Source organism: Emys orbicularis, chromosome 1 (genome assembly GCF_028017835.1).
Source record: "Emys orbicularis isolate rEmyOrb1 chromosome 1, rEmyOrb1.hap1, whole genome shotgun sequence".
Lineage (NCBI taxonomy): Eukaryota > Metazoa > Chordata > Testudines > Emydidae > Emys > Emys orbicularis.
Window position 1 is genome coordinate 362988768 of NC_088683.1, and position 24944 is coordinate 363013711.

At 53.2% G+C, this 24944-nt stretch overlaps 1 protein-coding gene across 1 annotated transcript; it reads left to right on the top strand.

Moving 5' to 3' along the window:
* The first annotated feature begins 384 nt into the window (after positions 1-384).
* LAMTOR1 (late endosomal/lysosomal adaptor, MAPK and MTOR activator 1) lies at positions 385-24800 on the top strand. Its single transcript, XM_065412028.1, has 5 exons — positions 385-526; positions 14669-14811; positions 19610-19687; positions 20520-20646; positions 24026-24800. Exons 1-5 carry the CDS (start codon positions 485-487, stop codon positions 24116-24118), a joined length of 483 nt encoding a protein of 160 aa, XP_065268100.1. The 5' UTR covers positions 385-484; the 3' UTR covers positions 24119-24800.
* Positions 24801-24944: the final 144 nt, after the last annotated feature.

Sequence of the window (24944 nt, forward strand, 5' to 3'; positions counted from 1 at the left end):
GCCCCGTGTCTGGGATGGAGGCTCCGGGCCCCGTGTCGGGGGCGGGGGGTCCGGGAAGCTGTGGAAAGCGTCTCAGGCCAGGCTGCCCAGGATCCACTTCTCGGTTGTTGCTTGTCCTTGTCTGAATTCCCCCCATCTGAGCGCTGATTGGCTCCCTATACTCACGTGACGGCAGGGGGGCCGCTCTCTCCGGACTCCGCCCTCTCACTGCGGCCCGCCCCGTCCCGCGAGTGTCACTCGGCGCTCGATTGGCTCGGCCTCCTCACGTGCGGCGGGGGCCCGGGTCCGCCTTCGCCATTGGCGCTCCGGGTCACGTGTCCGGAAGTGGGGAACGGGAAGGGCGAGTGAGTGGCTGCCCCCTCCCTCCCCGCAGGGTTGTTTGTTGGTTGGAGGGGCGGGCGCCGCTGCTCATGTGATCGGGGCGGCAGGACCCGAGCCGGACACCGTACCGCGTCCCTCCCCTCCCCCTCCCCGGAGACCGGCCATGGGGTGCTGCTATAGCAGCGAGAACGAGGCCACCGACCAGGTGAGGGGGGGCCCTGGCTGTCCAGGAGAGGGGGGCAGGGTAGGGTGTGTGGAGGGGGGGGGTCCCTGGGAGTCGGGAGGGGCTAGGTTGGGGGTCCAGGGGAGGGGGTTACTGTGGGGAGGGGCTAGGTGGAGGTGTTGGGGGTCCCTGGGAGTCGGGAGGGGCTAGGTTGGGGGTCCAGGGGAGGGGGTTACTGTGGGGAGGGGCTAGGTTGGGGGTCCAGGGGAGGGGGTTACTGTGGGGAGGGGCTAGGTGGGGGTGTTGGGGGAGGTCTCTGGGAGTCGGGAGGGGCTAGGTTGGGGGTCCAGGAGAGGGGGTTACTGTGGGGAGGGGCTAGGTGGGGGTGTTGGGGGTCCCTGGGAGGGGCTAGGTTGGGGGTCCAGGGGAGGGGGTTACTGTGGGGAGGGGCTAGGTGGAGGTGTTGGGGGAGGTCTCTGGGAGTCGGGAGGGGCTAGGTTGGGGGTCCAGGGGAGGGGGTTACTGTGGGGAGGGGCTAGGTGGAGGTGTTGGGGTCTCTGGGAGGCAGGAGGGGCTGGGTTGGGGTGTCCAGGAGAGGGGGTCACTGAGGGGTCTTTGGGCAGGTTCAGGGTGTCAGGAGAAGCAGTGCTGTGGTGAGGGGGAGGGGAGAGAGCAAGGGGCTGGAGAAGAAAATTGAATGCGGGCCACAGTCGCTTGGGAAGCAAAGGGTCAGAGAAGAGCTGGGGGTAGGGGTGGGGCCTGCTGTGGAAGAAGAGGCCCTGGGGAGAAGGTGAGTGGGGGTTGGGGAGAGGGTGTCCTCTTGCCAGGCTGTGACTCTCCAGAGATGGGGTCACTCTCCCCACCCACCGGGAGTCCAAGCGGCATTGTTTGCTGGCTGGCCTGACCTCTTTCCGGGGGAGGAACCAAGCTGAGGAAGAAGGTCCCAGCCTATAACTGGGAGTAGGGGCCCCGGGAGTAAGGATTTCATGGGAGGGAGGAGAAGAGGGTGCTTTCTGACTGTTCTTTCCCCAGGTGGGGAGGGCAGGGAGTCAGGGTGTTTGTGGGGAGAGGGGGCCATCAGGAAGGGGCTGTTACAAACCAGCTGAAGAATTCTGTTCCTGATGAGCATCTGTGACCGTCCCTTTGGAAGGTTTCTGGGATTGATTCCCCAGCATCTGAACTCAAATGGTCCCTCTGGGGGAAGGCAGAGGGCAAAGGCAGGGCACTAACTGGTCTATCCGGTTCCTGGGAAACTTTCCCTTGTTTGGTTCGCAGGCTCCTGGGTGGGGGAGGGAATCTGCCTCTGACTTATGATTTTGCTTAGCTAATGAGTTACCAGTTCCAGAAAATGGGAAACCAACTCTTTCCAGGAGAAATTCCTGCCCTTGGGGCATTTGTCACCCTGGTTGGACTGGGTTTAATGGCTGTCTCCAGCCAGCGGCCATGGGTTTCCAGTAGTACGCAGTCACGTACTGGTGATGGGTTGGGAATGAGATACGGAGCCTTTCTCCTCCAAAACCACCGGGTGCCATCTGGTGGTGGTGGGTTCAGGAGCTATGCAGAAGGTTTAGCAACCTCATTTAAATGCCCATTAGACTGCAGCTGACCTCCAAAAACCTACCAGCATAACTGACACCGTAACTGTTCCCCTTGCTGCTGGTCTCAGCAGAGAGGCCATAGATAGAATGATCCATGGAGACTGAATTTCCATCTCATGCTCATGGCTGGTTTTTCCAGAGAGGAGCTGAGCCAGCAGACAGGGTGTGGGGCTGTGTCCCAGACTGTCTCCATTAGGCGGCTAAAGGGCTATTCAGCTGCCACTTTTCACCATCTGGAAATGCACCCCCATGCAAGTGAGAGACTTCAGAGGACCACAAACAGCCACATCTCGGTTCACTCGGGGGGGGGGAGGGAGAGGTTGTGGCTTGTTTCATTCTTTGGTCTGTTTGCAAACCATAATGGACAAAATACAGAGATGGAGTCATCAATGACTCTAGCTTCAATGTAACTGGGTACCAGGGTATCCCTTGGGAGTTTCTGTATTGTTAAAACGTACATCAGTGTGTTTTAGTATGGGGCTGTGGTTAGACACGCTTTGGAAAGAAGCCAGGAAAGATCTCCGAAAATGCTGGAGTGTGTCTTGCCAGAAAGATGATAAAGGTGGGGCCTGGAGGGTGGGGTGAGGAGTGGAAGAGATTCCCCCTGTCCCAGCAGGGAGGGGGCTGATTTTATTGCCTGCAAAGCCAAGGGCCTCCATCATATCCTAAGGAAATGGGGCCCTGTGGACTTGCAGTGAGCTCCCCACTAGGGGATGACTGGAGGGAGAATTTGGGCCAGGGATGATGGCAAACCCTTGGGACTAGTGAGGGTGTTTGTCAGAAGACATGGATGGAGCTTGGCCTCATCCTCTGGGATTTGAAGGACATGGCTGGGTTATTAGGAGTTAGGATTTAACAGTGTGGGCTCAGAATGTGTTAGCTAACCAACATATTCAAGAACTTGCATGGCAGGGCAGGCTATAAACACGTGCTACAGTGATTAAAGTGAAGTCTAGGCACTCCTCTAGACTTCTACTCAACCATCTTAATGCGTGCTAAGCACAGCTTGCCTTGCCTATGCTAGTGTTCTCGAGTGCGCTCGCTGAGACTTTCCACCAACAGCCCTTTAACCCTAGTCTACACAGAGCCCTGGCTGCGAATGTAGGGCCAAGAGATTCAGGCCTTGTCCCCACTCAGGTGGTCAGTAACAACGTAGCTACATAAAAGCCCGGTTGTGGGTGTGTTGTATTAGTGTACGCCCAGAGCAGCAAGTGAGTGAGGCTGTCCCAGTGTGGGAATGAGAACCAGTCATTCTGCCTTCAAAAACTTTCGCAACAGTGGACAGGCAGGAGTGACTTGAATTCCACAGTCCTCTTCTTTGTAGCTGCTGTTGTCAGTAGCTACCGGTGTGGTGCTCTGCTCTTGTTCGATGATGATAACAGTCGGCTGCGTGCGTGTTCCCTCTGTGTGCTGCCCCAGCTCTGCGCAGATCGCTGACACAGCAGACCCCGAGAGAACCCCCAATGACCACAGACTCTAGTAAGGTATGAAGGAACCTGAGCCAGGTTTATTGTCAAACGAAGCACAGTAATAGTTTCCTATAGACTCTACAGGACATACTACGAATCTCTGCCCCCTGGCAATGGACACCGCTCAGTCAGTGGCGGGACTTTCCACTGCCCCCTAGGCTGGCCAAAGATGCGCACTCCGGGACCTACTTTTATACAGTTACAGGACAGATTACTCATCCTTACTGACGTATTGAGGTACAGCCCCTTGGCTCATTAGGGTGCTGTCTCCCCCTTTGATCATGTTGTTTCAGACAAACAGATCTATCCATCATGCTGTACTTTTGACTCTGTCTTTAAGATACACCGGCCTGTTCCTTGTTATGTCTATGGAGTGTCCTTGTATCGGACTGTCCAGGTGCCATCTTGGCACAAGTTCCTCTTATTAGCACTTATATGTTAAGCACCTGCTTCTAACAACCTTCTTTTCTCCAACTTCTGTGAGCGGGGCCTGCCTCTGGCTCACAGCCCAGCTTTTGCTTAGCAGTGCCTGGAAGTACTTTGGTTCAGGCTTCAGTCCTCAGACTAGGCCTCTGACACAAGAATTTATATTTCAGGGCCTCATCTTACTACAGCTGTCTAGCTCTGTGCCATCCCAAATTGCCGTTCATCGGTTCTCAGCCAGGCACCACTATACGCAGTCATCCAGTGGAAGCCAAAAAGGTTATGGAGCTGCCGGTGGGACAGCTATTAATAGCTGAACTTTAATAAAAGAGTCTGATCCTTGGCCACAGAGTGAGCAGCTGCTCCTCAGACTTTGTTTACTTCCCCAACGGATGCTCCCTGCCCCATGGCCTTGGGGGTCTACAGGGAATCTTCTGTTTTCTAGTGTGTGTTAAAACGTTTTACTTTTGCTGGGGTACACAGCAGTCACCTGCTGAGAATGCAGCAGAATCACCACATTCAGCCGTGTAGAACTGGCTTTTTTTCCAGTACATGGCAAACCGGATCTGAAATCAGGTACAGAAGCCTAGAAAGAAGAGCAGAGGCTTGTGGGACACTTCCCGCCCCACCTGCTCTGGTCAGTGTCGGATTATTCTCTGCAGTGTAGTTGCTACCCTCTTGCCCAGTCTAGTTTATGGGCTTGTCTTGAGTAGGATGTAGCTAGCATGTGTTGGCCGAAACGGACCTTTTCCCTCAGTCAGATGAAACCTCAATTGTCTCAACAATGGAGTTGTCACTGCTTCCCCTAGGACACTAGTGTCCAGCTGACCAGATCTCATCCCGAGGAAGGCTCTCCCTAAGATTCAGCCTAAATCTTCTTTCATGTCATTATTTTAGCCCTGTGGAATCACCACGGAAACATATCCGGCCAGGCACTCACCCTTTGCCGTGATTAAAAGCCAAGGCAGCTTAGTTGATTGGCTGAGTCAGACGTGCCAGACAAATGGATGAGTAGAACTTCCCATGGCAGCTTTAGTCTGGGGTTGTAACCTCAAGTGCCTCTGCATTCCTGTCCCTCCTGGGGTGTGCACTGTCCATAGAGTTGTTTTGCATCTATCATGTGTACCCCCTGCATCCCCTTATTTAGCCAAGCTGTGTGCACTTACGAGTGGCTCCTTCTCCCATTGAAGTAAATGGCAACGCTTTCATGGATCTGGCCTTTAGTCTTTAATCTCTCCTCATAAACTAACCTCTCCCTTAATCACCTTGTTCGCCTCTCTGTCCATCTTTCCGGCGTTGTCCAGACCTGAATGCAATCTCATTGGAACTGTTCAGACTGGGATGCTGGGGACTAAATTTAAGGTGCATTGATCCCACGAGTACCAAATGCAAAATACGGCACCACCCGTGAACTAAGGGTGTAAACAGGTGCAGAGGACTGGACTAGTCAGGCAGGTGTCGACAGACTTCTCTATTGCTCTTCAAACTCTCAGCCTTCATCTCTAAAACAAATCTCCGGCTGGTCTGGCTGGGCAAAACCTCTCCAAACTGTGAGGTGAGTGTTACAGACATCTTCCTGAGTTTGCAGAAGGCCTGAACCAGGAGCTCTGAGGTGTGAGCTGCCCCAGGCGTTTGTGGGGGCCGTCTCTAGTGCCACTGGCACTTCAGGGTAAGCTATTTCACAGCTCCGCTGAGCATTGGAGGAAGGAGAGGGAGGAGCGTGCTATGAAGAGGTACCCCAGTTTCACAAGTGAGGAAGAGGAAAGACTAGTTATGGAGGCACAAAGGAGGTTTGAGATAAGATGGGTCGGTCTAGTGGGGGGTATGATTGCTTCAAACCCTCTTCTTACAGGTGGGCTCAGCTTTGGAAGTTTGGCTTTGGGGGCTGGCTGGCTCCTCTCATGCTGCAGGCCTCTAATCACCCACTGGCTGCTCCAGACCAGGGATTTCTAACGCACCCATTGCAGTGCTAAGGTGGTGCTGTTCCCTCCTCACTCTGGGATGCTGCCTGTGGACTGTGCTGCGAGCCTGCCTAGCCAAGAGTAGCTCAGCCCTGCTCTCCCATGCAGCACAGCAAAGCGTAGGATCCACCGCCAGCCAGAAGATGGGGAAGTGATGGCGAAGAGTTGCTGATGCATTTGTCCGTAGTAGCCATGGTAACCCTTGATAGCTGACGCTCTGCAGGAGCCTGCGCTCAGCTGCCTGGTGGCTCAGAATCTTCCTTCTCCATCGTGTCGGGTTCTTGGAAATAACTTGAATCGAATCCACAAGTCAGGCCAACCTCCAGGCTGGAGGAAACTGACTCATGGGAATTAGAGCAGAAAAAGATCTAACCGTTCATCTGGTCCAACTCCCTGCAAGCGCAGGACTGTTCCCTACAGCATGAATTCCTCCTCCGACCTCATCCCTCATGTTACCCTTGTTCCACTAACCTCCCCGCTCCTTGGTGTCTACACCTCTTAGCTACCTGCCTCTTTCTCCCTTAGCCATTGCTCAGCCAAGCTGTGTTTAGCTAGCTTCACCTTCCTTCCTGTGGTCCCTCCTGCTCTCTGATCACGTAGCCTCTCTTCTGCAATTTGTCAGTGTTTTCCTGGTAATGAGGTGCCCTGTGGTAGTTGCCTGCCTTTCCTGAACGAATGCCAATGCAGTGGTGCCGCTGGAGGTGGGGAGATGCTGCTAGTAGCTAGCAAGAAGCTGGAGGGGAAGGAAAAAATACAAAGTTTGAAGCAAGGCTAGTCGACGCTATACTGAGCTATCGCAGACCTGAAAATGGATATTCTTCTTACAGCTTGACTGTGGGATTTGATATCCCAGTTTACACTAGGAATCCATCTGCAGCAATATCCCCTGATGCTTTAGAGAGGCGGAGGGTGTGGGAATATAATACAATACCATGCTACCAGGTGGGGAAGGGAGAGGGGAATGTTCACCCCTGGCCATCAGAGCAGCAGCTGAAGCAGGACATGGTTTATTCTGGCCATGTTATATAGAAGACGTTAAATTCTCCAGCTGCAGTATCGGGCTCTGCATCCTGGGGTAGGGGGTTCCACAGGCAAAGGAGTTAGAGGCACATCTGCCTTTCTGTCCCTGGCTCAGAGGAGAGTCCTGGACTTCAGTAGCTCACTGACTAACTGAGTCTCAGCTGAAAAATAAAATCCGTTTACATTAAAGAGTAAAGATATCTAAATTCTAGGACAGTGGTTCTCAACCAGGGGTCTGGGGCCTCCTAGGGGGCCTCAAGCAGGTTTCAGGGGGGCCACCAAGCAGGGCCAGCATTAGACTCGCTGGGGCCCAGGGCAGAAAGCCGAAGCCCCACTGCATGGGGCTGAAGCGCAGGTCCCTGAGCCCCACCACCCGGGGCTGAAGCCGAAGCCTGAGCAATGTTGGGGTGGTGGGGGGGGACTCAGAAAGAAAAAGATTGAGAACTCCTGTTCAGTGTTTTTCAAACCGTGGGTCGCAACCCACTACTGAGTCGCGGCATGTAAGGCGCTGGCTCGCCTTGCTCTAGTGAGCACCGCTGACCGAGACGTTAAAAGTCCCATCGGCAGTGCTGCCTGGTTAAGGCAGGCTAGTGCCTACATGTTCCGACACCGCGCTGCATCCCAGAAGCAGCCAGCAGCGGGTCTGGCTTATAGGTAGGGGGGCCACGGGGCTCCGCGCCCTGCCCCGAGCACCGGCTCCACACTCCCATTTGCCGGCAACTGGCCAATGGAAACGGGGGGTGGTGCCCGTGGGCGAGAGTTGCACGGCGCCACTTGCTCGCCTCCACCTTTGACCGGGAGCTGTCAGAGGTAAGTCCACGCCCCAACCCCGCACCCCAATTCCCAGCCCTGAGCCCCCCAAACCTGGAACCCCTTCCTGCACCCCAGAGCCTGCACCCCCCAACCCCATCCCAGAGCCTGCACCCCAGCCCAGAGCTCTGACCCCCTCCCACACCCCAACCCCCTGCCCCAGCCCTCAACTCAGAACCCCTTCTTGAACCCCAAACCTCTCATCCCTGGCCCCACCCCGAGCCTGCATCCCCAGCCCAGAGCTATGACCCCCTCCTGCACCCTGACCCCCAGCCCAGAGCCCCCTCCCACACCCTGAACCCCTCATTCCCGGCCCCACCCTGCAGCCCTCACCCCCACCCCCTAACCCTCTGCCCCAGCCCTGAGCCCCTCCCACACCCCAAACCCCTCATCCCCAGCTCCGTTGGGTCGCGGGCTTCAACAATTTTCTTCAACTGGGTCCCCAGGAAAAAAGTTTGAAAACCACCGTTCTAGGACACCTACAATCAAGGAAACTGCGCTGCATTTTTAGAGAAGTGCGAGCGAGCTCCCCCTTGTGGCCCGCCTAGGAAATACTTCACCTGGGAAGTCAGCAGGACTCACATGTTAGTCAGCTGCTGGGGAGAAGGCTGCTAGGATTTCTAGGAGGGCGCTTTCCCTGGGCTCCATCTCCTCTCTGCCTCTGGCTAGTCTGATACGTCTGAATTTCTGCACCCCTCTCGTCACTGGAGGAGCTTTCTGCCTTGTCCCCAATGAGAGGGGGTCTCCTACTGGCAATTGGCTTTTCCAAGTCACCTGTCTGTATAATTTAGGGCACAGTGAATGAGACTCATCCGTGTCAGTGGCGTGAAACATGCTGCTGCCAGCGTAATGAGCCCCCCCCCCCCCCCCCCCCCCGGGACCCTTCCCAGCAAAAGCCGCAGGGCTGGAGCTGGGTCATCTAGTGACTGCGGAAAAGGGATAGCTCAGTGGTTTGAGCATTGGCCTGCTAAACTCAGGGTTGTGAGTTCGATCCTTGAGGGGGCCACTTATGGATCTGGCGCAAAATCAGTACTTGGTCCTGCTGGTGAAGGCAGCGGGCTGGACTTGATGACCTTTCAGGGTCCCTTCCAGTTCTATGAGATAGGTATATCTCCATATATTATAAAAGGCCCTTTCCGAAGGCAGAGCTCCCTGGGGAAGGAGGTGGGAGGCTGGGATAGTGCCAGCATGAGCCCTCGAGGTGCTCCCGGCTGTCTTGCGCTAACAAGATTGAAACTGCGGGGAGAGGAAACCTGAGCACCCCTCGGGAGCAGAGACTGACGAGCAGAAAATCAGCTCCACAGAGCAACTAAGGCCTTGGCTGCGCCAGTTGGTTTAGAGACTGATTGAGTTTGTGTAGCTGGGGTCTGAGGAAGCCAGGTGAGAGCCCCCCTGCGGCGGTCAGAGGAGTCTTATGGGAGAGCAGGGAAGGAACAGCAGACGGGTGGGCTTGTCCAGCTTCCCCTCCCTCAGAACACAACGGGCCCAGCCTGTCGCTGAGGATCACCCGGGTGTCCGTTCTGGGCGGAGGGGCTGCCTCGCTGACGTCCCGATTGTTCCCTTGGCGGGTGCCCGCTCTGCCTCTGAGCTCCTGGGGAGAGGGTGCTGCTGCCCCACGTGCTGTGAACGCTGCCCTGGCTCCCCTGTGCTCCCCTTGCTGCTGCCACTGCCTGGCCAGTCTCCTTTTCACTCTTCTCCTTCCCCGACCCCAGCCGTGCTGTCTGGCAGCCGCAGGGCTTTCTGCTTCGCTCCCTGATTTAGCCCCTAGCCCATTGCTTAATCCCTCCCTCGCTTACCTCCCTTTCCTCACCCAGCCCCAAGCAACACAGGCCTGATCCCAGTGAGGCCTGAGGTCTGGGAGTGAAGGATGGTGTGTGTGGGCACTGAGCTCCAAGTCGGTGGAGGAAGAAACTGGGGATGTGGTTACTACACTGTCGGTCTCGCTGTCCCCCAGGGGAGGGGGAATCTCCCCCTCCCAGATCTGAACACAGTCAGGAAGGAGTTTTGCTGCATCAGATTTGATTGGCCAGAGGCTGTTGAACAAATCAGACCACAGTCCGCGCTGGCAAAAGGGCTTGGATTGCGTTCCACAGGAGCAGCTTGGGGGCAGTGTCTCTTCCCAGTGCTGAGTGGCCTTTTCTGAAGCCCGCGATCTGCTTGCTAGCGGGGGTGTGGAGCTCTGGTCCAGCGGCTCTCGAGGCAGAGGAGTGAGACGTCCGTTTCCAGTTAGAACGGCAGCGTGTATTCTGACCCCTCTGGTGTTTGATTTCTGTCCCCGGAGACGTGGGGAAGCTTGGCGTGAGGCCTGAGGTAATGAAAATCCCGACGAGTACGTTGTGCCACTCCTTTTGGTGGTCTTGGCTCATCAGTCATGCGCAGCTGTGCCTTGGTGGAATGTACTGTCATTACAGTTCCCCTTCTCCCCTTGCTAGGGGTGGGACATCTGGGGATTGGTCGTGCTTTGAGCAGGGGGTTGGACTAGATGACCTCCTGAGGTCCCTTCCAACCCTGATATTCTATGATCTGCCCAAAGGCCCAGTCACTGCTGATTAACCTGGCTTCCTTCAACAAGATCATGAGAACCTGGATGTGGGGCAGTCCCGTCCAAGGCTGCCTAACTCCCAGTGGTAGAAGGACCCAGGGGGCCATTAGCTCAATTGTTGGTCTCGCTGGATATGAACTATTCAGTTAGAAATGGAAAAAGCCCATTGGGGCATCTCCCAATGAGTGCCGGATTGTTCCATGCAGTCTGCTCTCCAGAGTCTCGTCTCGCAGCTCAGGCTGACACCCGCTTTAAATTTCCCTTTCTTCAATTTTTCCTCTACTCCTGATGATAGTGTCTCACCCCAAATTCCGTACACCCTTCAAAGCTTACCTATGCTTCTAGCTGGCTGTCTCCTGCCTCCTTGTTGTTTTTGCCAGGTGAGGTACACGTCTAATCGCTCCCACCCCCTGAGTGGAATTGCTCTGTGGTTGTGCTCTGGTCTCTGTTTAATCCGATTAATCTGACACCAGCAGTTCAATTGCCTGTCCTGCCCCCTGCTGACTGCAGGAATGGCCCTGCTGGATACTTACAAGGGCTTTATCCAGCCTTCTTTCAGCTATCTCCAGGCCTTGCCTTAGAACAAGATGCTCTTGGCCATCTAAACTCTCTGCAGTGTAATGTCGGAAGCCCTGTCTGGGCTAAGGAAATCAGTCATGTTTAAAACATAGAATTGTAGGACTGGAAGCGACCTCAAGAGATCTTCTAGGTCAGTCCCCTGCACTCAAGGCAGGACTATTATCTAGACCATCCACCATGTTAACTAGCCCTTTTAAAACACTACTTTACAACTGGTGTAAGTAGTTGAACACCCTAAAATGTGTTATCTGGTCATGGCTGACCCTAGGACAACCTTTCTCCTCAGTCTAGACAGGGCTGTCTTATTGCCTGTAACTGCCCTGGTCCGATTCAGATTCCCACCATGCATTCCCTTGCGTAGACGTAGGCTTCTCTCAGAGATGTGGGTGCGTTTGCTTAACTCTGTGATCTGCTTATGTGCCTAAGAATTACAGGGTCCCGAGACAGCCTGTTAACTCCAGGAGTGGCTACTCCGACTAGCTGCATTCCTCGCTGCTATAGGCCTTGGATCAGCCACCAAGCGAGGCCCCCTCGCCCTGGGGGATACGTCCCCATTTGAATCGGTGGAGGGTCTCTGGGGCGGGGCCCCCACTTGCTGGCCCTGGGATGCACTTGCCACAGGCTGCAAGGCGGATCTGGCAGGGGTGGCTGCAGGGATAGCAGGAAAGGGAGGCTCTTGGTTCATTGCTTGTTGGGCTGGTGCTGTGGGTGGGTTGGGGCGTCTTTACGTTCTAATTGAGAGCGCTGAGCGCGCGATGGGCTGGTCCCAATCGGAGTAAAACAAAGTAGCGGAGAGCAGGCACGCTGCCCTCGACTGCACAATCACTCCAGAGCAGCCGGCAGAACGCTCATCATTTCTTTAAATAGCTGCTGGCCCATGTGGGGAAGCAGCTGATGTAACTGGGACTTGCACCAAACATGGCTGCTATCAAACCTTCGCAGGTTAGCAGAGAGTCTTCAACAGTTGTGTTCCCTAAAGGCCTCACTTCGGGGAACGGTCTGCGCAGCGTCTGGGCGTGTTTGGGGAGCTGGCCCCTAGTCATGCCCATTGGTGGGGCACACTGTTCTGTATCCAAGCTAGAATAAGCCTTAGAAACGGGCTGGATTCACGTAAATCAGCAAGCAGGAAACTTTAAATCATCGTAAGTACATAAGAACGGCCATACTGGGTCAGACCAAAGGTCAATCCAGCCCAGTATCCTGTCTACCGACAGTGGCCAATGCCAGGTGTCCCAGAAGGAGTGAACCTAATAGGTAATGATCAAGTGATCTCTCTCCTGCCATCCATCTCCACCCTCTGACAAAGAGAGGCTAGAGACACCATTCCTTACCCATCCTGGCTAATAGCCATTAATGGACTTAACCTCCATGAATTTATCCAGTTCTCTTTTAAACCCTGTTATAGTCCTAGCCTATAGTCCTATAGTCCTTGCTTTGCATTTGTATTTTTGAGTTCTTTGCCAAAAGAGGCTGATTCTTGTTGACTGGTAGAACTTGGTACTTTTTGCTATACTCTCTCGACACACTTATTTAAGCAGTTCTATAGCTTAACGTCAGTTTATTCGGTGTCCTAGTTTTTACTCTGTTATACCAGAAGCTAGTGAATAACGCTACTTCATTTTTATCTGTGTCAAGCTGCATTTGGATGGAAATTGGAATTCAGTTAATTCCATAAACAATCTTTTCAAATTTTGTATTCAGCAAAACTACTTTGAATGTCCTGGATACGTAAGGGGAAAAATAAGTGTCAAAACAACTTTTGCACTTAAAGGTCCTTTTAATGAAAGGAAATATGGTATTAACTGTAGCCACTGAAAAAACAACGAGGAATCCTTGTGGCACCTTAGAGACTAACAAATTTATTTCCTGGTCACCCTGTTCTGCAAGTTTTTAAAGCTGGCAGGTCTGGTCTCATCTCTCACACCTTGTTTCTGTTCCGAGACTGGCAGAGGGAAAACAAGCTTTCTGCCTTTCCAACCCCCAATAGGTTTCTGGACTTGGAATGAGCTGGTCATTGAACTGCATTAGTTGAATGAACTGATGAGAATATTCTCTCTGCATCTCCACAAGAGGCGACTGCTGTCAAAAGCTGGTTTAACACTTCAGCCAACTCTGGTTCCAGGTGCTTCGCCGGTGATTTCCACCAGTTCAGTGGTTTGAGTTTGGCAGCAAACGTGCTGTTTGTTGGATATTTTTTTTAATGCTTTGAACAAGTTTAGGTGGTAAATTGTCATAATTTCACATTTCATTTTAAATAGGGTTATTTTTTAGTATTGAAATAAACATTTTTTTAAATCTGTGTTTGCCTGCCTAGGAAGTGTCAGAGGAAGGAGGAAATGTCTCCGTGTGAGAGAGTGTGCTTCCTAGAGCCGTTTTCACTGGAGAATGCGAGATCTGGGATTATGATGCGGTTTTATATGCCGGGAGGGATCTCCCCTGCCCTCCTCTTGGGTCCTGTACAGTCTTTCCCTCTACTTTTTCCCACCCGTGTGTGGAATGAATTTTGTTATTTGCACCAATATGGAGGTGATGTGTGACACTTCACCTCCATATTGGTGCACTATAACAAAATTCATGTGGTGGGGGTGGGGCCGAAGGGTTCGGTGTGTGTGTGGGGGGGGGCTGGGGCTGAGGCAAAGGATTGGGGTGCAGGGGTGTGAGGGCTCCGGCTGGGGCTGTGGGCTCTGGGGTGGGGCTGGGGATGAGGGGTTTGGGGTGCAGGAGGCTGCTCCGGGGCTACAGCAGGGAGAGAGGACTCCCCCATCAGCTCTCTCTCCACACAGCAGCACCTGAGCTCGGGGGGGGAGAGGTCCCTCTCCACATTGCGGCAGCTGGGGCTGCACGATAGACACCCCTCTCCCGGCAGGTGCAGGCCAGGGGAGGGGTGCCCCGGTCGTGGCTGGGGCCGGGCCGCCCCAGCTGCAGCAGGTTGGGGGCTGGCTAGGTTGGGGCCGGAGAAGGAATAAAGCAAAACAAGTTTTCCTGTTTTTCTTAGTTTTGCCCTTTGCGGTTTCTTGCTCTGTCACCTGACATCTATTAATTATAATCTGTTACAAAGGTTAATTCTACTTTTATAATTTCTACGGTTAGTTCTGCTTTTATGATTTCTGTCTACCCTTCTCCTTTTACTCTCTCCCCCCCATCCCCTTTTCTCCTTCCTCCAGGCCACACATATAGTTCACCTGACCCTACATACAGTTCACTTGACCAAAGTTTAGGCCTTAGACTATTTTTCCTCCACACCATTATGGGCCACATATGCAGCTCCCTGAGTTATGTGGGCCACATCCACACAATATATATACTATCTGTATGGCCTGGAGGACGTCACATGGGCCACAGCTGTGTGCTGAGTGGTTGAGAACCACTGGACTAGATGATCACCGTGTTTATCAGGCCTCCCTGGGGACTGCATGGTTCATTACTGGCAGTGGGGGCAGCCTGGTTTTTCCAGTTGCACTGGTGTGGATTGCAAAGATCTCCAGGTACCCAGAGAGCATGAGAGTAGCTTTCTTCCTGCCACTGAAACAGGTCTTGGGGGCTGCTAGAGAAAATGGCCCCGGCAGGAGGTAGGCTGGCAAAGTGATTCTGGGGGCAAGGAGAGAGGCATTGGACATGTTGGGGTGGTCGGTGTAATCCAAATGTAAATGTCCTTAGTATAAGGACCATTCAAGCGGCCCTGGGAGGGTTGCTTCGGGATCTAAGGTGTTACTCATGTCTGGAACAGGTGAATTTCCTCTGAAACCAGAGCTGATTCTCCTACTCCCCTTCCTCCCCACCAGGAAGAGGAGACGAAGAGGCTGCTGGAGCCTGTCAGCCCCCCCAACAAGGTGTTAAATGGAGCTGAACAAAACTATCACAGTGTCCCGTCAGCCCGCACGGATGAGCAGGCCATGCTGTCGTCCATCCTCGCCAAGACGGCCACGTAAGTCGCAGCCTGGAGCCGGGGCCCTGCTTGTGGGTCAGAGGTGTATGCCAGCTTGTGGGGCAGTGGTGGAGGGGCCTGTTCCGGCAGCAGCCAGGGCATATGCCAATGGGGTGCTTTCCTCTGCTGCGTCAGGGAGGCTGAATGCTAACAGATGGCTGAGTGCTCGGACATTATACCCACGTCCCTCTGTGGCAAGTCACTTAGTTTGGTGTCAAAATGCCATCGGGACACGTCATCCTAGCATGGTGTGGTTGGAGCCAGGATGTAGGTTCTGGTCTCACCTCTGCCCCTGACTTGTGTGGTCTTGAGTATGACAACCTGTCTGTGGCTCAGTTTCTCTATGTAGCCAATGGGAGATGGGGAGAGGTTGACACCTATAGGGGAAGTCGCATTGACCGATGAATAGGGCACTGGTCTGGGAAAGAACAGGTTAAAGACTAGTTAGATGTATTCAAGTCGGTAGGGCCTGATGGAATTCACCATAGGGTACATAAGGAACTAGCTGAAGCAATCTCAGAACCATCGCCAATCATCTTTGAGGACTCATGGAGGATGGGTGACATCCCAGAGGACAGGAAGAGGGCAGATATAGTCCTGGTTTTCAAAGGGAGGAACAAAAATGACCTGGAGGATAATAGACCGGTCATCTTAACTTCAATACCTGGAAAGATACTGGAACAAATTAATAGACAATCCATTTGTAAGCACCTAGAGTATAAATAGGATTATAAGGAATAGCCAACATGGACTTGTCAAGAACAGATTATGCCAAGCTAACCTAATTTCCTTCTTTGACAGAGTGACTGGCCTAGTGGATGGGGAGGGAAGCAGTAGAGGTGATAGATCTTGATTTCAGTAAGGCTTTTGACACAGCCCCACATGATATTCTCATAAGCAAGCCAGGGAAATGTGGTCTAGATGAAATTACCATAATGTGGGACACAACTGGTTGAAAGACCGTACTCCGAGTAGTTATCAGTGGTTCATTGTCAAAATGGGAGGACTGGTATCTAGTGAGGTCTCGCAGGGTTCAGTCATGGGGCCCGGTACTACTCAATATTTTCATTAATGACTTGAATAATGGAGTAGTGTGTATGCTTATAAAATTTCCAGATGACACCAAGCTGGGAGGAGTTGCAAGCACTTTGGAGGACAGGGTTAGAATGCGAAAGGGCCTTTCCAAATCAGAATTGGTCTGAAATCAACAAGATGAAATGCAGTAAAGACAAGTGCAAAGTCCTTCACGTAGGGAGGAACAATCAAATGCATAACTACAAAATAGCGACTAACTGGCTTGGTGGGAGTGCTGCTGAAAAGGATCCTAGAAGGTTATGGTGGATCAGAAATTGAATGAGTCAACAATGTATTGCAGTTACAAAAAAGGCTAATGTAATTCTTGAGTGTTGTATGTACGAGACAGTAGGGAATTGTCCCACTCTACCCAGCAGTAGTGAAGCCTCAGCTGGAGTACTGTGTCCACTGGAAACACACCTGCTCAATGACCATTCCGCATTAGGTCTCAAAATGTAGTTTTGTAATCAAAATGTCGTGCGGCATAAAGTCAAAGTATCTTATGTCAACATTATTACCTTTATCAACCAACTTTGTAATGTCTTTTATATCAAATTAGTTTGGCAAGATTTATTTTCCCTGAACTGATGATTTGCATTAACAACATTACCCTCCTTCAGTTCATAATTAATTGAGTCCCGTATCAACTGCTTCAATATCTTACCCAGGATTGATGTCAGGCTGACAGTCCTATAATTACTCAAGTCATCTCATTTACCCTTTTTAAATATTGGCCCAACATTAGCTTTCTTCCAGTCTTCTAGAACGTCCTCAGTTCTCCAGGACTTACTGAAAGCGAACTCCTCAGCCAGACCTTTTAAAACTCTTGGAAGCAAGTTATCTGGACCTGTTGACTTTAAAGTGTCTGTCTCTAGTAGCTTCTGGTTTAACATCCTCCAGAGATACTAGTGGAATGGACAGTGTAATATCTGCATCATCTTTCTTCCCCCAAATACAGAACAGATGTATTTATTGAACGTCTCTGCCTATTCTGCATTATTATAGATAATTCTACTATTTCCATCTAGTAACTGACCAGTACCATTGTCAGGATTCTTTTTATTCCTAATATTATTTTAGATTTATTTTTAAAAGGATTTTAAAAAATCCTTCTTACTGTCCTTATCTCTGCTGGCCATAGATTTCTCCTTTTTTTTTCCCCTTGGCTTCCCTTATCAATTGTCTACAATTCCTAACTTCTGATTTATATTCATTACTCTCAACATCCTCTTTCTTCCATTTGTTATATATACTTTACACAAGCCCAACCTGCTCTGCTTCAGAATGGCATCCTTACTACTTTATAGAAGCTTAAATTGCACAGAACATAGAAATTGTGCAGAGACCCTACAGTTCTCTGTAACTTCCCCTCTAACTGTAACACAGTCTTCCAAGCTGGGTCAGACCAAGCCCATGGAATGTGTAGTGCCTGACTCTGATGATGACAAACACCTGTCACAGCCTATGCTAATAGGCTGCCGAGCTCCTTGAGTGTATGGAAGGGAGTTCTAACCCAGCAGAGGTGCCCATCTGTGTGTCAGTCTAGCTATAATGTAGTCTCCAAGGTGCTTTACCATCAAAAGCAACAACTCTAGACAATGCATCAAATAGGACTCCATTGTGGGCTACAAAACTAGGGCTGATTTGGCTCGTCGCACTGTGTCTGGAGGAGGATTTTATAGCTCCGGAGCGTAGTCACTGAAGGTTCTAGACCATTTCGGCTTGGTAAGCAGGGTTTACTCGCTGGATCCCCAGCTACCATGGGGGGATAAGGCAGCAGAGTGGCTGAGCTGGAATCTGTGCTGTTCACGCAGGTGCTCATGGTCCCCCAAGAGCAGGCTCTCTGCAGGAATCACTGGGCGGGATTCTCTGGCCTGCTTCCTGCAGGAGCTTGGACTGGATGGTCGTGGTGGCCTGGATCTGTGAATCTCTTCCACAGTCCTGGCCACGGTGCAAGAACTAACGAGGTCTGGGAGGCAGGAACCCCTGAGCCCCTCTGGCCTTGGCGAGTTGCTTAACTCTTCCCAGCCCATCCGTGAAATGGAGGGAATCTGAAGATGGTCCTGGCTCAAACAAAAGCTTGTCCTTGGTTTAAAGCACCCCCAGCTGCCAGGCTGCCAATGCAGGCGCTGGGGGGCGTAATATGGTCACAGGCATCCCTCTGCTTTCTGCACTAGCTGCAGGCGGCAGAGAAGCCCTGCTGCTAAGAGGACGTCAGGGACTAAGCCTTGGTGCTCGGCTCCCTCTTAGTAAGGAACTAGAGAGTGGGAGCTCGTCACTGCCCATCTGTACCGTAGCACCTTCCATCTGAGGATCTCAAAGCGCTTACTCCTTACAACCCCTGTAAGGGAGAGAGAAGGATCTCTCCCCACTTTGCAGTTGGGAAGCTGAGGCAGAGGTTAAGTGACATGCCCAAGGTTACAGCACTAGGCCATGTTAGAGGCTGGAGTAGAACCCAGGTCTCCTGACTCCCAGTGCTTTAGCCATCTCGGCTGAGTCGGACTCCAAAGCTAGTGAGACGTGCAGGCGGCTCAGTGACGCGTCCATGCAGTGAGCTCGTGGACTGGAATGGGTCTCGGTGCGATTCAGCCGACTACTGTGCCGCTTGGAGACACTTAGCTTCATAGAATCTTAGACTATCAGGACTGGAAGGGACCTCAGGAGGTCATCTAGTCCAGCCCCCTGCTCAAAGCAGGACCCAACCCAACCGATGGGGTGGGTCTGTGCAGGCTGGGGGGTTTGGGGTGCAGAAGGGTGCTCCGGGCTGGGATCAAGGGGTTTGGAGGGCAGGAGGGGGCTCTGGGTTGAGGCAGGGAGTTGGGGTGCAGGGTGGGGGACTCAGGGGTGCAAGCTCTGGGTGGGGCTTGCCTCAAGCATCCCCCGGAAGCAGTGGCAGGTCCCTCCTCCGGCTCCTATGCGGAGGTGTGGCCGGGCGGCTCTGCGCGCTGCCCTGTCCGCAGGCGCCGCCCCCGCAGCTCCCAGAAGCAGTGGTTCCTGGCCAATGGGAGCTGCAGGGGGCGGCGCTTGGGGCGGGGGCAGCGTGCGGAGAGCCCCCTGGCTGCCCCTATGTGTTGGAGCTGAAGGGGGGATGTACCGCTGCTTCCAGGAGCTGCGCAGCAAGCCCCTGACCCCGCTCCCCAGCAGGAGCTCAAGGGCCAGATTAAAAGGCCTGAGAGGCCAGATGTGGCCCATGGGCCGTAGTTTTCCCACCCCTGGTTTATACCTATCCATGACAGTGCTCCAGTCATGTGAGTTACCCCACCAAGTCTCTGTTATTCCAATCACATCATAGTTCCTTGACTGTGCCAGGACTTGGAATTCTTCCTGCTTGTTTCGCAGGGTGCTCGCATTCACATACAGGCACCTAGGATAACTAGCCGATGGCCCTGCTTTCTCAGTATGAATCAGGAGACTTCCCCTCTTGCACCTTCCTCCTTGTTTTTCCTCCCAGTATCCCACTTCCCCACTTACTGCAGGGCTTAGGTCATCATCCCTTGGTTCATAACAGAACCAAGCTGCCCCTGCCACATCAGCGATGTCAGGGCGTGGGGCTGCTGCCTCCATCTTCAAAGGGGAGGGTATTCACCAACTGTGGTGCCTGGCTCTCTGCACTGGCGAGGGTTTGATCCAAGGGCGTGGGTGGGCCATGATGTCTCAGGGAGTTGGGGCAGGAGACGAGAGCCACCCACTAACAGCCAAACCTGCATCTTGTATCTTTCCCCAGTAACATCATTGATGTGTCGGCTGCAGATTCCCAGGGAATGGAGCAGCATGAGTACATGGACAGAGCCAGGCAATACAGGTAAAGGACTGTCCCGGGGTGGGGTGACTGGATCCAGGGCTGCCCGGTTGTAGGTGGAAGAACTGGGGGTGTAATGCGCCCTGCGTTCCAGCCGTTATTCACTCCTGGGGCACCGTGGGGAGCAGTGGGTGTCTGGCCAGGGAATCCCAGCTGTGTGTCGGGCCCCAGGGTAGTGGGGAGGCATCTAAAAGTGCCAGCAAAACCTAACGTATGGCAGGTGATGGGGGGGGGGGGGGGGGGGAAAGGGGCCCTCCCATCTAGCATCCTCACCCACCCGGCCTCATGTTGAAGAAGCCAAAGGTTGCACTGGCCTGTCTTTCTTGGGCCCTGATACTGATGAGACCCAGGCCCTGCCGTCTTCCATCAACCTCTGTCCAACCCACTGAAGCTAAAGCCCAGCTCTACTGGGCGTCTTTCTGATGGAAGCAAAGGTCCTCAGGTTCCTGAGCCATGTAGCTCTACCCTAATGAACTGGGTATTTGGCAGCTGCGCTTGGCTGGCCCTCGGGACAGGCCTCACGTGCCGGGTGTTGAGATGTTTAAACACTGCTCCTGCGTGAAGTGTGTCTGTGTTCGCCGTCTGAGGGAAAGACGGGGAGGATCCAAGTGGGCCCCTTCCACAGCTGGAAGGCTGGTTGGGTGTGCGATGCCCCCCAACGATCCCCTTCCTGGGCCTGTCCCCGCATTGTGTGAGTGCAGTCAAACTCCTTTCCCTCGGGCTGCCCTGCAGAGGGGGCGGTCAGTTCTGTGTTACCCTGGGGGGCTGACTGCACTGCAGGGGACTCTGCCCGCTGGGAGCTCACTGCCGGCTCTCTGCTCTCCCCTGGCTCTAGTACGCGACTGGCAATGCTGAGTAACAACCTGACGCACTGGAAGAAGCTCCCGCCTCTGCCGTCTCTGACCAGCCAACCGCATCAAGTGCTAGCGAGCGAGACTGTCCCCTATCCAGACTTACAGCAGGTGAGGAGCCTGGGGCAGGGATACCAAAGATCTTTGAGTGCCCTTGCCCGTCCCAGGGCCAGGCAGGCTGGCTCCCTGCCACTTCCCCCTGGGGTCTGTCCAGTTCTAACTCTCCAAGCACTGGGGATCAGCTTGGGAGATGATTCCCCTGTCCCAGAGATCTTGCTCTTGGCAAGCTTTCCCTCAGCCTCAATTTTCCTTTGCTCAGTTTCATCCCGTTCCTAGTTTTACTACGTGAAATCCAAACCTTCCACTCCTTCCCTGCTGGTTACACCACCCCAGGACGGGTGGTGGCCCTGCTCCTCTTTAGATGCTTTGTGCAGGCTCTACAGATCCTGTTTCTGCTCATCCCTCCTGTCATCCTCCCTCCCCCCCCCCTTCTCCCTCCAAACTTCTAAATGTGGATCTTCTGACTGTAAAAGTGGCACCGTAGCCTCAGGGTTCCCTTCCGCTGCAGGTCAGATTTGTGCAGTTGAAAAGTTAGACGTCTCCGACTGCTGTCGCCACAAACTGCCCTGGGATGTGAGCACCAACGTGGGCTCCTTCCTCCTTGTGCCTCTTCTCCGCTGATGCAGGCTGAGCAGAGTCCGGTGCGGTCAGTGGGTTTGCGCAAGTGTAACGGGAACTGGGCAAACGATTCTCTTGCTGATGCACAAGAAGGAACAGGCCCCAAAGCTGGATTGGCCCAACGGGCCGAAGAGGAAAAACGCTGTGGTCGCTAGTCAGCGCCTCAAACCTGCTCCCTGTGTGTGACTTGGAGCTGGCAGAGTTAAGCCGGTCCTGTTTTAATGCCTTCCCAGACAGCAGTTCCATTGCTGCCTAGGTCAGAACACGAGAAGCCGTCTGATGCGGACACCATGGTGTCCGCGCAAACCTCCCTCGGCCACATCAGGCTGCCTAGTAAAGCACGTGGGGTTGAGCAGAATGAAGCCAGCTGTCCCTGTGCTGCCTGAGCCCAGCTGAGCATGTAAAAACATCCTGGCCCCCCACAGACACATTAGCATTTTAAAGTGAACCTATCCATGCATGGAGTAACGGCACTCTGGCTGCCTCACCACGCAGCGGGTTTTATCCCCTTCCCAGCAGGCTCAGTAAATCACCGTGCCCTGCCAGTGCCCCCCAGCATGCCTGCTGCGTAGTGCCTATAGATCTCTCTTGATCTGTACTTAGGAGCAAGCACACTAGGAAACCACAGTCTCTCCTTTCTAAGCCCTGTTGCTACTTGTCACCAGCTGAGGCTGGCTAGCAGGAGCGAGGTGCTGGCTTGTGAAAGGCCAGGGTTCAGGAATGTAGACAGACTTTCTTCCACTGAGCCCTCTTGCCCTCAGTCCAGCGAAGCAATGGGCCAGATTAGCCAGGACTTCTAGAACTATAGACACGCTGAGCCCGTCCCACCTCGGGCTCTGCTCTGAGCAGATGTCCTACCTCACCAGGGTTTGGCCGGGAACAAATGGTGGTGCCGTCTCAGGAGACGGCATTTGTTGCGTGTCGGTGCTGAATCAGTCCTCCAGCACGGAGTAAGAGGCGCTGTGCTGCTGGAGACATCTCCTTGGGGATAAGATATAAACGCCATGGCTTTGACAAAAGATGGGCCGTGTGAGTGTTGGCGCCGATGTCTAGGGCGAATTCCAACTCTGGCAACTGCTTCCAGTTCCATTTGGATACATTGTCCCCCTTCTGTCCTGCGCTGTCCTATGCAGCACTAAATAGCTGCCCCATCCCACTCCAGAGGCGGCTGCATTCTTGTAGTGTGTGAATGCACTCCCTGGGGAAAGCTTGTAAGTTTGTAAAGCCCTTGGGATGAAACGCTTACATTTTCCCACAGATAATCTTTCAAACTAAGTTGCTGCTGTTCCTTGGAAACGTAGCTCCAATGGAGCGGCAAGCTGCCATGGGATGTAGTGTCCATAATGAGCACACCTCTTGAGTTTGGTTCCAAGATCCCATCACCTTGGGGGTCTCTCTGCCTTTAGTGGTGGTTGGAGGTTCTCTAAAATGAGCCTCCAGGCACTGAGCTGTCTGCTAGTTTTGTGTGATGTGGGGTCAGTGTGGCTTACCACTGGAGCTGTCGAAAAGCTCCTGCCAAAAATCACGATAGTCTGTTTTTTACCACTAAACGCAATGTTTTGCAGCAAGTGTCTGCTTTCTGTGGGCAACTTCAGCTCTTGCTAAAAAGTCAAACATCTGAAAACCAAAACTTTCCATTCAGAAATGTCTAAACATTATTTGACACTTTTTGATCAACACAATGTTTGCAATTCCCAAATCAGGATGTTTCTCTTAATTCTGTTTGATGCTAAACCGCATTCTTCTGAGCTGCCACAGTGTCTCATGGGAGTTGTAGTTTGAGTAGCTTGTACTCCCATTTTCCTCTATGGGCTGAACTCCTTGGCTGGACTACATTTCCCAAGATGCATCACAATGGGTCAGCAAGAGGGAAGTCTGATGCATCATGGGAAATGTAGTCACACCAGGCAAGCCATCCCCTGGAGACAATGGAGTCAGGAGGCACCCAAACTGTAACTCCCACAAGGCTGTTCAAATGGACCCAGTCTAATGTTAAACTGACTTGAAACCAACGTGGCGATTTGGTCTGACAAATGGAAGTGTTTTCATTCAGGTTGACGCAATGTAATGTTCACTCTGGTTTCTGGCACAGTTGAATTTTTCCAGGGGGCGGGAGGGACGCTTGTTCTGACCAGCTCCACTAACCACCAGTAGAAGGCTCTAAAACTGCTGCGAGCCCCAGAATTTAAAGTGAGCGTCCGGTCAGCTTTGTGACTAAGGCCTTGGGTGGGTTCTCCTCTCCCATGGTTCTAGGGAGCTCTGAAGGCCTCTTGGGCAGGTAGCTACATGGAAACCCTGCTTCAGTTGCCGTAGCTGGAAGGTGGGGGATGGGGAGGAGGGTGCAGTGGGCCTTCCCCAATCAGAGCTTTGTGGGGCGATCCAGGTGCTGCCGCCGCCAATGGTATCGCTTGTTTTGTTTGCCTTTACTGTGGCAGCGTGTGAATGCTATTGGATCGCATGCCTGCGTCAGGAAGGGGAAAGGTGATCTCTGCGCAGGGAGCTCACAGCCGGGCTCCCTGCCTCTGGGCTGGAGCAGTCTAACAATAAATGGAGCATCCTGGGGAAAAGGTGGCTGTTCATGACGAGGGCGGCCGGAGCATGAGCAGTGCCGACTTCCCCCGTGCTGCCCTTCCGATGTGCCGCAGACTAGAATGGCTTGGTCAGCGGCCTCTGCTGAGATTAAGATGGGGGGGCTCTTCGGGACGGGGTGTAGACTCTCTGTTCTGCAGGCAGTGGCTGTAATGGCTTTAGCAAGTGAGTGATCCCCCTCCAAGCCGTCACTCACGCCGCTGCCCCTGGTTCTTGCCCACAGGTCTCCCGGATAGCCGCCTATGCCTTCAGTGCGCTCTCGCAGATCCGAGTGGACGCGAAAGAAGAACTGGTTGTACAGTTTGGGATCCCGTGAGCACGCTCGCCCGAGAGCACCTCTTTCACTCGTTTTTTTCTTTGCTTTTTTTCCTCCCTCCAATCGGCGTCTCGCCGCTACGGAACTTGTACATAGCCCAGATGTCCGACTAATCACAAAGGAGACAATAACCACCACTTAGAAGGCCAGCCTGCTCCAGGCCTTCCCTTTCTCTGGTGTGGGTGGGGTGAGGCAGGCCAGGCCAGCGTAGATGGGTTGGGGGGAGGGGCTTTATCACATAGGAAGCCTTTATTGCACAGTTGACCACAAAGGGAAGAATCTCTCTAGTCACTGGAGCGGCCCTGGGGAAGGAGTAGGGGCAGCGCGGCCTCCTGGCTCTTCAGTCAGGGCAGATTGCAGTATTTGTACCTAGCTGCCACCTGTTCCGTTATCGGTTGGGGGCGGGGGAAATGGTTGCGTTCACGGTGACACATTGGAAATTCACCCCACGTAGCATTGGTTTAAAAGCTTTCCCACGACGATCATGGTTAGTTTCAGGGTGGGGCAGGGCTGAGTTGTATTTTTAAAGGAAGCCCAGCAACGAATTGTGGCCACCGGGTCTGAGGCTCTGCTCGCAGGACTGGCTGTTTCTAACACCACTTGTTTTTACATGGTTGAACCTTTGTGTTTTAATTATTATTATTTTTTTTGCCACCATAGATAAAATACATTCATCCAACCCTCCCAGTCTCCTCTGTCCCTTCTTTCCAAGCCACATCCCACGAGCTTGGGTGGAGAGCTTGGGGGAGAAGGAGCTGGCAGGGTCTGCCAGGAGGATCTGGTCTCGTCATCCAGCATAATGGAGCTTGGAACCAGTTAGTGGCCT